At 32.8% G+C, this 13,671-nt stretch overlaps 1 protein-coding gene across 1 annotated transcript in view; it reads left to right on the forward strand.

Moving 5' to 3' along the window:
* LOC108912531 (kinesin-like protein KIF12) overlaps positions 1 to 13,671 on the forward strand; it is a 59,318-nt gene that overhangs the window by 18,605 nt on the left and 27,042 nt on the right. Inside the window, exons 3-4 of the mRNA XM_023455284.1 lie at positions 11,105 to 11,200; positions 11,289 to 11,367. Of these exons, the coding sequence (XP_023311052.1) occupies positions 11,105 to 11,200; positions 11,289 to 11,367 (175 nt within the window). The remainder of the gene's footprint in view (positions 1 to 11,104; positions 11,201 to 11,288; positions 11,368 to 13,671) is intronic.

A 13,671-nucleotide genomic window follows, 5' to 3' on the forward strand; every position in this document is an offset into this window, starting at 1 on the left:
ATTAACAAACTGTTAAATAATATTTCTATTTATGTTTGATTGATTCTTGTGGATCAATGTTTGAGCTCTACAGAGTGTGGCGTGTATAATCTATAAAAATTAAACTACAGCTTCCCGATGATATTTGTAATAAAAAAGTCTTATTCGAAAAAGTTCTATCTTCGCGTTTTTCTTTGTAAATTAAAGTTTAGTTATTCAACGAAAATGAAGGCCGACCCTGTGTTATTTATTAAAAACTTTAAAAATGTTTTTATGCGACCCGAGATGCAACCTTACAATTTAAGTCGGTATAATCTAAAAAGAAGGTTAGGTTACATTGTCAAAAAATTATGAAATATTAAGCATCATCCATCGGCCCATCAGTGTTAAAAAGTGAAAAGGACGTGATCAGCAAGTGAACCTTAATGTTGATGATGCAGTGTTGGAAAATCTTGACGAAGACCCCACAATTAGTACTCGACGACTCGCACAGCAAGTAGGAACCTCATCTCGTACCATAGATCGCATCTTAAGGCGCCAGTTGTTGCACCCCTATCATCTGCAACTAGTTCAACAGATTTTACCCCCGGATTGTGATCAACGAATGCGTTTTTGCAGATGGTTTTTACGGCAATGTGCCAATCAAGAAGACGTTCCCTTATGTTTGTGTCTTGAAGTGAATTTCCATAATATGCACATATGGGCCGATGAATACCCTCACGCGATTAGGGAAACTCATTTTCAACATTGGTTCTAGGTAAATGTTTGGGCTGGCATAATAGGCGATGTACTTGTGGGCCTCTATTGGGATGACTAAATGAACCAATATATGCTGACTTTTTGGAGAACCGGTTGCCTGAATGATTGGACAATGTGACATTACAAGTTCGGGCACGCAAGTTTTATCTTCAAGATGGGGCTCCTCCACACAGTACTCGAGAAGTAACGACACTTTTGTATGAAATGTTTCCTCGGCGATGGATTGGACGCTGACTCCAATGGACTTTTATCTTTGGAGCCACTTGAAGTCATTGGTCATTGGTCATTACAATACTCAACTTGCTATGGTGGAAGAATTGCGAAACCGTATACTTGAAGCTGCTGACACAATTAGGGAAACACCTGGAATTTGGGAAAATATTCGCCAAAATTCTATCTATTTTTCGTAGTTTGTACTTTTGCATTGAAAAATCCTCAAAAATTGAGAAGTGTCTTTCTAGTTTCTACTCTTTAACGACGATTTGTTTACGCGGCTGGTCTACAGCACGTAACTCATCGTACAGCACACGGACAAGACCGTTCAAGACAAAATATTTTGATCCATAATTGAACTTTAATTTACGAAAAAAAAACGTAAAAATAGAACTTTTTCGTATAAGACTTTTCTATTACAAATATCGTTAAGAGGCTGAAGTTTAATTTTTATAGATTATACACGCCACACCCAGTATATAATTCGCATATCGTTCTTCTCGGTTATCTAAAAGTCGAGTTTAGCGGCTTCTGAAAAAGTAGAGTTTAAAGTTTTATATCTACACAAAAAATTTAAATTTCACTGTTGTCGAAAGAAACCTATTCGCAAGCGGCTTTCAGAAAAGGTACCACTTAACAAATTGAAATGTTCGTAACGCATTTATTTAGTCATCAAATTTACCAGAGCTTAGTAAGTGGCTTTAAACGCGCATATACAAAAATTACCCCTATTACTTATTATCAATTTTGTCATCGTATGTTCTTTAAAGACATAAACTTACATACATACATAAAATGTACAGCTGATGTTGACCTAAAACAGTCACAGAACCTCAATTGAAATACGAGTGTTTACTGAAAGATATGACCATCCGGAAACAAATATTCGAAAAACGGGTTCCTTGTTTACTCACTAAGCAATTTTAAAGATTTTGGAACACTGCCGGTACTCTTACTGTATTAATGATAGTGGTGGACACTTTCAACATTTAGTGTAATAAAATTTAGTTTAAAATGTCGAAATAAATATTATTCATTCCCAGTGAGAATATGATGGTTCAAAAAAGCTAAAGCCTAAGTTTATCAAATTTCAATAAATTATCATTTGTTCTTGTTATATAGAAAAATATATTTTTTTCTAAAATGTAATACCCTATAACTCGGCATCTTAAGACAAATGTTCATGTTTCTTTGATTTAACTGAGAAATCATCTCCTTTCTTATCAGAACGTACTTTATGTACCCATCTTTCTAACATGTAGGCATCACCAGCGCATTCGCCATAATTTTAAACGAAAGAATTTAATATAAATATTGGACAAATTCCTGTTGCAAGTTATGAAAAACCTGAAAATACTATTCATTAATTGCAGCAATTCAATTACTGGATTAGTTTATTTTTCCTTTGATCAAATATTAGTTTATTCAATTTAAAAGGTATTTTAAAGAAACTTCACTTGGATATAATTATTTCACAAAACGTTTTTAAAAGTTGAGATGGTCTTACTGTCAACTGTTGTACCATGCTTAAAAGCATCGATATTTATTAATTTTAACTGATTATTTCGTCAACATAAAATTTGGTCCTACTATTTTGGAAAGATTTTTTTTTTCCTCATGAATGTTTATATTTTTCTTTTCTTTCCTATTTCAATATTTACGCCTTTCATTACCGTCATATGCAGTTACTTTATGTTCATTGATATCAATATCTAGATATGCTGAAGAAACATCTCCTAGGTATGGTACTAAAGGGATGAGTCCCAAAATTCACGTAAGAAGTAATTTTGATAGAAAATACTGTTTTTTTTATTAAAAATTATATTTTTTTATTGATTCATAACGTATACAGTATAGGATTATGTATTGTATAGCATATCCACAGTTTTGCTGGCACATACGCACTCTTTCGTCGAAATTTTCCATGACCGCTTTGTATAAATGCATTTGAATTTTGTTGATACAGCGCTCACTTTTCTCCTTCAAGGCGTGGGTGATCGAAGGACTTGTTGGCATAATCCTTACAATTAGACTTCAAAAAAACAACAAAGAAAAAATCCAACGGCGTTAAATCTAATGAACTGGGCGGCCAATTCTGATCACGGGAAGTTACACGACCAGGAAATGACCTTGTTTCTCGTACTGTATAACATGTGGCACCGTCTTGTTGAAACCACATGCCGTCTACATCCATATCTTGGCACACCAAACTGGATTATCATGTCGCGGTAGAGAGAACTACTTATTAACTGTCGTTGCCTGACCACGGGAAGATGCATGACCAGGAAATGAATTGTTTATCGGGCTGTATGGTATGTAGCACCGTCTTGTTGAAATCAGATGTCGTCTACATCCATATCTTGAAATTTAAATATAAAAACTGAATTATCTTGTCACGATAGCGAGCACCATTAGCTGTTATTGCCTGCCCAGGCCCATTTTCGAAGAAGAATGATCCAATGATGCCTCCAGTCCAAAATCCGCACCAAACAGTGACACGTTGTGGATGAACTTGATTCTCAACAATCACTCATGAATTTTCTGAACCGCAAATGCGTCAATTTTGTCGATTAATAAAGCAATCAAGATGAAAGTGAGCCTCACCGCTAAAGATGATTTTGTACGAAAATCAGCATCTACTTGTTTGTTCGTAATCCATTGAACCAACTCTCTTCCCTCTGCCTGGCCAGTAGGCTTCAGTTCTTGAGTGACTTTAACTTTGTAATCATGAAGATGCAAATCTTTCATGAGAATAGGCTGTAGAGAAATGTCCAATTCTTTACCACGGTACCGGATTGATGTTGTTTGTGTTGATCGTCTTATTGAAGGACGACCAGAGTATCTAAGATCACTAACTGATCCAGTCTCCCTGAATTTTTAAATTTCCAATCCAATATATCAAGTGGCTAAAACCATTTACAGTAACACCTACAGCTCGCTTCAAATTAATGCTATAGACATCATTTTGGACGAGGCCAACAACTGGACAAATTTCATAAGCAAGTGGTTTTTCTCAATGGCTACAGTATTCGGGATTTTCCACAAAAATTTTCAGGAGTAGAATCTATTAGTGACATTTGGCCCATTAGTAACCGAATACCCTGCATATTTACATTATGACCTATATAAAATAACACATTAATTTCATCTAATAAAAAAGTAATTGTCACCGTACTTATGCACGTAACATGTTCAAAGGTATCGATTTTCATAAACTTTCCGATTATATCCGACCTTGGTAGTATTCAGTAAACTCATGATAAGCCTATTTCAGGGAACCGTATTTACCTTTATCTAACCCTATCAATTCAGCTGTATTAGCATGTAGTAAAAATATGCTTTATATTGATTGTCCACAATACATACTTCATTTTCCAAATTATAGGATAGTTAGCCATATCATCAGATTGACTGTATTATTAAATATATATTTGTCATAAATACTACACCTGATTTGTGAAATGGTATATGTACATTTGGATTTATATGTATGTAGGAACATTTTACAGTCGACGATCAGACATTTCAAAGGAAAAAAATATTATAGGTTTGTTTTATTATTATAATAGTTGATTTATTTGATGATTAAAGATTATTAGCTATTGTAAAGTGTATAACAAAAATGCTTGGCCAAACTTTAAATTTATTGACGTATTTCATAATAAAAATTTTGAAAAAAATTCATACAAATATGCATTTTCAAAATTTGGGTTTCAAAATAGGTACTGGATTTTTTAAGTTTAAAGAAAATATGTTTCATTTTTATCTCCAAAAATGGCTGAGCCATTACAGTCGGATTTGGTATTGTAGTTTTCCTTTCTGATTTTCTGCTATCTACAGGCATGTCTATTAATTTTTTGGCTCCTGTCTTTTTATTTCAAGTTATTTCTTATTTTATTGACGAATGCGAGACAATAATACGTTGCATGTCATATTACTTTGCTACACTGTTGTTTCAGGTTTGAAATAAATTATGAAATAAAATACTTCATATGTAAAGGTATTTATAGCCGAAACTAGCACAGCATAGATAATAAATATATGTAACGCTTAACTAATAATCAAGTTATCTATGAATAAAATAAGGTAAAGAAGTTGTTCATAAATACCGTCCTTGATTTTTTTCTTTTGAAATCAAACATAATTTTTAGCACATTGTTTTTTGATGACATGACACTAACAATAACAATAACAATAACAATAACAATAACAATAACAATAACAATAACAATAACAATAACAATAACAATAACAAAAAAAAACAAACACAAACGCAAAGACAAAGGCAATGCCAACGGCAATGACAATAGACAGTAACAATAATGATAACAATAACAATAACAAAAGCAATGACAACGACAATAGCAATAACAATGCAAACAATAATAATAAAACTGATACAAAGAATAATAATATCCTTATTCCATAAAACCTTGTTTATACAATACATCGAAAGTTGTCAGTTTTAAAAAAACATACGTTTAAAAGTATAACCTAATCTGAAAATTAAAAAATGTATTGCACTAAAATTAATTTTACTTTATTGAGAAACGGAATATAATAATACAGCCCCGCCAAAAAAAGGTCTGCATCAGGGACAAGTGTATATAGATCTTGTGTATTTTTTTATGCTGAATCCGAATCCGTAACCCTAAAACTGATCTACCAGGGCATTTTTCTAGTAAAACGCTAAAATATCTCCTAAATTAAGGTGAAATAGTGAGGATAAGGTAAAGCTTTATAATGAAAAGCAACAATTTGTGAATACTTTGAGGAAACATATGTTGAACATTGGAAAGAAATATACGCAAATTTAATCTACACCCACCCTTACGAGGGGGTTAATTCCACTCCTTATAAGATCAAATAAGGAATGTTAGAGCAAAACAATGTGAAAAAACACCTACAGACCATGGTCCCACCATTTATCGCTATTCAATATTTTTGCCTGAATTTTGTTACCGCGGGTTTTTGGGGTCGCTGATTACGAATCTGAAGTCTGAATACCGATTATTTTCGGGCTGCTAAGGATGTTCGATACTTCTCTTGCGGGGCAGGCGGTGCGGGAGGGAAGCCTATGCTTATACACGGTAGTTTCGTTGTAGTACCAACCTTACATAAACTAATCTGAGCGAACTAAATATAATATATACGAATGAAATTTATACAACACATATTAGCTTGCATATATTTTTCGTGTTTAANTTATCGGGCTGTATGGTATGTAGCACCGTCTTGTTGAAATCAGATGTCGTCTACATCCATATCTTGAAATTTAAATATAAAAACTGAATTATCTTGTCACGATAGCGAGCACCATTAGCTGTTATTGCCTGCCCAGGCGCATTTTCGAAGAAGAATGATCCAATGATGCCTCCAGTTCAAAATCCGCACCAAACAGTCACACGTTGTGGATGAACTTGTTTCTCAACAATCGCTCATGAATTTTCTGAACCGCAAATGCGACAATTTTGTCGATTAACAAAGCCATCAATATGAAAGTGAGCCGCACCGCTAAAGATGATTTTGTTCGAAAAATCAGCATCCGCACTTATTGCTGTTCGATAATCAATTCAACGAACTCTCTTCTCTCTGCGTGGTCAGTAGGCTTCAGTTCTTGAGTCAATTTAACTTTGTAATCATGAAGATGCAAATCTTTCGTGAGAATAGGCTGTAGAAAGATTCTGGAAATGTCCAATTCTTTACCACGGTACCGGATTGATGTTGTTTGTGTTGATCGTCTTATTAAAGGACGACCAGAGTGTTTAAGATCACTAATTGATCCAGTCTCCCTGAATTTTTAGATTTCCAATCCAATATATCAAGTGGCTAAAACCATTTACAGTAACACCTACAGCTCGCTTCAAATTAATGCTATAGACATCATTTTGGACGAGGCCAACAACTGGACAAATTTCATAAGCAAGTGGTTTTTCTCAATGGCTACAGTATTCGGGATTTTCCACAAAAATTTTCAGGAGTAGAATCTATTAGTGACATTTGGCCCATTAGTAACCGAATACCCTGCATATTTACATTATGACCTATATAAAATAACACATTAATTTCATCTAATAAAAAAGTAATTGTCACCGTACTTATGCACGTAACATGTTCAAAGGTATCGATTTTCATAAACTTTCCGATTATATCCGACCTTGGTAGTATTCAGTAAACTCATGATAAGCCTATTTCAGGGAACCGTATTTACCTTTATCTAACCCTATCAATTCAGCTGTATTAGCATGTAGTAAAAATATGCTTTATATTGATTGTCCACAATACATACTTCATTTTCCAAATTATAGGATAGTTAGCCATATCATCAGATTGACTGTATTATTAAATATATATTTGTCATAAATACTACACCTGATTTGTGAAATGGTATATGTACATTTGGATTTATATGTATGTAGGAACATTTTACAGTCGACGATCAGACATTTCAAAGGAAAAAAATATTATAGGTTTGTTTTATTATTATAATAGTTGATTTATTTGATGATTAAAGATTATTAGCTATTGTAAAGTGTATAACAAAAATGCTTGGCCAAACTTTAAATTTATTGACGTATTTCATAATAAAAATTTTGAAAAAAATTCATACAAATATGCATTTTCAAAATTTGGGTTTCAAAATAGGTACTGGATTTTTTAAGTTTAAAGAAAATATGTTTCATTTTTATCTCCAAAAATGGCTGAGCCATTACAGTCGGATTTGGTATTGTAGTTTTCCTTTCTGATTTTCTGCTATCTACAGGCATGTCTATTAATTTTTTGGCTCCTGTCTTTTTATTTCAAGTTATTTCTTATTTTATTGACGAATGCGAGACAATAATACGTTGCATGTCATATTACTTTGCTACACTGTTGTTTCAGGTTTGAAATAAATTATGAAATAAAATACTTCATATGTAAAGGTATTTATAGCCGAAACTAGCACAGCATAGATAATAAAAATATGTAATGCTTAACTAATAATCAAGTTATCTATGAATAAAATAAGGTAAAGAAGTTGTTCATAAATACCGTCGTTGATTTTTTTCTTTTGAAATCAAACACAATTTTTAGCACATTGTTTTTTGTATATGTAGAAACCCGCTTTCTTAATTTATGTCAATAACAATAACGATAACCATAACATTATATTGACATGAGAATGACAACGATACTAACAATAACAATAACAATAACAATAACAATAACAGTAACATTAACAGTACCAATAGCAATAACAATAACAATAACAATAACAATAACAAAAACAAAAACAAAAACAAAAATAAAAACAAACAAACACAAATACAAAGACAAAGACAAAAACAAACAGAAACGCAAAGACATAGGCAATGCCAATGGCAATGGCAATAGACAGTAACAATAATGATAACAACAACAATAACAAAAGCAATGACAATGACAATAGCAATAACAATACAAACAATAATAATAAAACTGATAGAAACAATAATAATATCCTTATTCCATAAAACCTTGTTTATACAATATATCGAAAGTTGTCAGTTTTAAAAAAGATCAAACATACGTTTAAATGTATAACCTATTCTGAAAATTAAAAAATGTATTACACTAAAATTAATTTTACTTTATTTAGAAAAGGAATATAATAATACAGCCCCACCAAAAAAAGTTATGTATCAGGGACATGTGTATATAGATCTTGTGTATTTTTTTATGCTGAATCCGAATCCGTAGCCCTAAAACTGATCTACCAGGGCATTTTTTAGTAAAACGCTGAAATATTCCCTGAAATAGGGTGAAGTACTGAGGATAAGGTAAAGCTTTATAATGAAATGCAACAATTTGTTCTCTGAGGAAACATATTTTGAACATTGGAAAGCAATATACGCAAATTAAATCCACACCCACCCCTACGAAGGGGTTAATTCCACTCCTAAGAACAAATAAGGAATGTTAGTGCAAAACAATGTGAAAAACCATCTACGGATCAGGGTCCCACTTAACCTTTTACCTCTGTTCAATATCTTTGCTTAAATTTTGTTACCGCGGGTTTTTGGGGTCGCTGATTACGAATCTGAAGTCCGAATCCCGATTATTTTCGGGCTGTTAATTCGGATTCAGCATCAAAAAATACACAAAATCTATTTACTCATGTATCTGGTACAGAACTCTATTTTTGTGGGGCTGTGTAATTTACCTACCTTTTTAATATGCATCGGTAACTTATTATATTTATTATTGCTAAACGTATTACACCTATCAATTAATATCAATTTTCTAGTACTTAGTAGTAATTAATTAAAAAAAAAGATATCTTCAGTATAGATTGATCCCAATGATCAAGAAGGTGCAGTACATATAAGAATGCTTATGTTTAAAACTTGAATTAAATAAACGTAAAGTATTTATTTTGTTACATTCTTAATATTAAAAGTATTGGCAAAATTGGTAAAGATTAAAAATATTATTCGAAAGACTTAGAGACAGTAAAGAGTATACGATTCCCGTATAGTTACTATATTATTGTAATGAGATTCGGTAGATGAACTTACTATTACTTTCATTCGTACGTTTATGCCTAAATGTATCACGTTTTAACAAAAAGGAATTTTGTCACGCGAGGGTAACATTTGGACGAAATACTTAAACCTTCCTTCCTTCCGTATAGTAATAAAGTACCTTTTCAATTTAATTTACTTCTCTGCGACATGTCAAACTATGTAAGGCGTAATTAAATATTCATCTGGGCCAATTTCATATTAATGCGAAGGCAATAAACTTTTGTACCCTTGTTTTCTGACACATGTGTACTGAAATTAAATAAGCTGGTTGGCTGAAGTACTATTTAATAATAAACGTTTCTCTAAGGATTGTTTCTATCATTAAATATGTTTTTATATTTTCTTATACCAACAATAGATTGCAAGAAAGGAAACAGGAACATTCACTTTTTTTACATATGTACAAGTTGTATCCTAAGTTTATGTTATAAATTAAAGGGGTGATTCCTATGGTCATTTTAGGCCCAAAAATAAACCAGAGCCCTAAAGTTTCCAAGATAAAGGGCGTTAAAGTTTTTGAAAAATTTCATATTTTTTCAATAATCTCTGAAGCTGTTTGACGTAGATTGACTAAACTTGGGCAAATGATGTAACTAATTAAAGGTAATAATTCGGTATATTTCTATATAAATCTGTCAACTAGTGGCGGAGATTCAGGGGAGCTTTAAAAACCCTCAGAAAAACTACGCCACTTGCATTTTCTTCACACAATAAACCATTTTCGAGTTATAATTTTTTTTGTTCATATTTAATTTTAAAATAATTGCTAACATTTCATGGTTTTGAATAGTGGGCTGTTCTCGTTATTCGATAGACGTCATATTAAATTGACAAGTGATTAAATTACTCAGTTAAGAAATTCAAATGCTATGGACGGATGTTTTCGCCATATATCAACTTTCTAGCAGTTGCAAGTTTTATAAAACACTCTGTATAACACTAAAATGTATCAATAAAAATTAAAAACATATTTTAAAAATTCAAAAATTTTTCAGGAACTGTGAGGCTATCTAGCGGTGATTTAACTGAAATCAACCTATTTGAGAACAGGAATTTATTGCCTTTCATTGTACACGTACCCTGTATAATAAAATAATTTCTCAGATGTATTTATTTTGTCTTAAAACACATAAATAAATTAAACTTTTTCTAATTTAACCTACGATTTCAGAAATATGGATTGAAGTTGCAATGCTTATAAATTTATTTTTATCAAACACTTAGTTTTGCCAATTTGGATCGAATTTGTCCATTATTTATAAAATATCCAAAGCCTCGGCTGCTACTAACATTTCATAAATAAAACAAGTGCTAGTTGTGGTTTTCGCCTGGTTAATTATTAAAATGTCTATTAGCCTCCCGTATGCATAACAATGGATTTACCAAACGTTATATTTTCGACGAAACTAGCGTGAGTTCTCTAGAATTCTTTAGGATCTTAAGTTCATGCAATATAGATGAACCGATTTAACCTTCGAACTTCAACCTTCAGGTTTTCACATAAAACTTATTTTCTCATTTATTAATATTACATAATGTATTGAATCGTGGATAAAATTAATTAATAATTAAAAGGTCATGTTTTTAATATGAATGTATTTTTCCAGAAATGGCAGTATTGAAAGATTTGATGAAGACAATAACCTTCAGAGAATAATAACCAGTTACAGTGACGAAGAAGATAATATCAACGTTGTAGTGAGGTTAGCAATATATAATTTCAATGCTTTATTTGTTTAATGTTTACTTATATTTTCTAAGTATACAGCAACAAGAATAATACATTTTTAGGGTCAGGCCACTTAGCAAGAAGGAAATTAAGTCAGGTGATGACTATGTTGTGCAGTTTCCGGGAAACGGACAAATTTTGGTAAGTATAATTTTTTTCTTTTTGTTTCATATATAGGTACAGATAGGTACAGTGTCGGCCCTTTGAAAGTGGACGACTCTTATAAGCAAATTGTCTATAATTGGCCTTTGTGAAGCTGACTTGAAAATTTAATGTGTTCTATCATACTAGTTCTAGTGAACATTCCATTTTTCTTTGAGTTTAAATATGCTTGCATACTTGCAGATCATCCGCAATGACCATTCTGAAGTAAAGTTATAGCTCTCACTTTCTTTGGTTCCGTTAAATGCGGCATCTTAAATTACCAGGCAAATTACTAATGACGCTGACATATAAAAACTTCATAACGTCATAATAAGAAGAGTAGACCACATCACATTAGAAAAATAAATCGTCCACTTTCAAAGGGCCGGCAGTGTATTATTTTTTATTTCGAGAAAGGAATTGTTAGCGTTGATCAAATAAAATAACGGTTTAGCCCAGCTTTACTTTAAACAATATATCATTTATTAAAAATACAGGGTCTTAATGAACTTATGTCAAATATTTTTGTCACATGTCCGTTATGTCAAAATGAGGTAAATGTAAATACACGGATTTGTATTGAGTATAATGTAATTTTAAAATCTAACTTACCTCAACAATGCAAGGAGCCACCTTTTGAGAACTGCTGATTTTCATAGATGTTCGATGTACCCACCATTTGCTTGCACACAAGCTTCAGCGCGACGTATTCAATTCGCTCGCACGCGTTGCAACATTGCCATGTCCTCTCGGCAATGCATCGTCGCAGTTGATCGATGTCACGAACTTTGGAATACACAACACTTTTCACAGAAAATCGCGCACTCTCTGAAAAAAGTGAGCGAGGGCTTCGTCATGCAGTAACCACATATTTTGCCGAACATTTAATGACACGTCTACCAATAACTCCGGCAAGCGATTTTGCAAAAAATCTAGATATGATGCCCCGTCTAAGCGTCTAGGCAATTCAAAAGGTCCTATTAAAGTGCCATTAACGATACCGGTCCAGATATTCACTGAAAAATGTTGCTGAAAGGCACCGCGACTTATTTCGGGTGGATTTTCTAATAGTCCAGTGGTGAGTGTTGTAGATGTACACTATTTCGACTGGAACATACCTCATGTGTAATAAGTATTAGCGCTGTAAATTGAGGAATTGATACATATTCCTAAAGCAACCGTTCGCAAAAACGTCGACGTAGTGGAAAATCCTCAAGAGTAAGCGCTTGAACACGTTGAATATGAAATGAGTACAACTGAGCTTCTTGTAAGTAATGCCCGGATGCGAAATATTTACTTGCTGTGCGATATTTCTGTTGCTACAGTGCGGATCTTCGACGAGATCTAAAATCATCTCCTCGACATTTAAGATTCTAAGTGATCACCCTGGGCCACCGTCGCGACCTCGACGCGGTTGTACTTCACCGGTGTCCAAAATTCTTTGCGATACCGCAACAAATGTTCGCGGTGCGGTCAAGATATCTTAAACAGTACACTTGACAAGCTCTGTGGGCATTTTCGTTTGCTTCGCCATAGATTATGAGCATGTCATAATATTCGCGATTGTCAAAATTAATGCGCCCATTTTCAAAGGAAAACTTGGAAATACGGCTATTAAATGTACTTTCGAAAAACAGAAAAACAGCACAGCAATCACGGCAACAATGTATTACAAACCGACTTTCAAATACAGTCCGGCTTCATAGGAAACCTACAAACTTGTAAACAGTGTTACAGAATTTATTGTAAGTACTCGCCACGATAAAATACATGTATTTTAGCAGTTCCAAAACAGTTTTAGACATATTTTTAATTAGCTTTTTTCCCTATGACCTTAGACTTCCGATACAAGTTTGTGACAGTTAACTCAGTTTTTGCTCCTATTTTACCCCTTTCAATTTTTGACATAAGTTTATTAACACCCTGTACATTAGCACCATTTTTATTAACAAATAAATGAAGCCAAGATTATTTCTCGTTTAACCTTGTGGAGCGCTCCGACAGTTCTTTACATAATAGAAATAGTTCGAATTGTGTGGGTCTATACAATTATGTAGGTCTATACGATGATGACTATTATAGAAGGTTCAAATTAATCGACCATTCCATTAAAAAAAAACAGCTAAGCGAAGACATATTGACAAAATAGTTGGTTAAGTTGTGTTAGGCTCCCCAGCTTTTACTGGGAAACCACGAATCTGTACTCTAAACTTGGTATTTGGAATCACAATTCAATAACATCAAATTGTTTTTGAATTTTTTTTTGTGTACTTGTCAGACTAACGATTGTCAATAAAAAAA

Source organism: Anoplophora glabripennis, unplaced genomic scaffold (assembly GCF_000390285.2).
Source record: "Anoplophora glabripennis isolate ALB-LARVAE unplaced genomic scaffold, Agla_2.0 scaffold636, whole genome shotgun sequence".
Lineage (NCBI taxonomy): Eukaryota > Metazoa > Arthropoda > Insecta > Coleoptera > Cerambycidae > Anoplophora > Anoplophora glabripennis.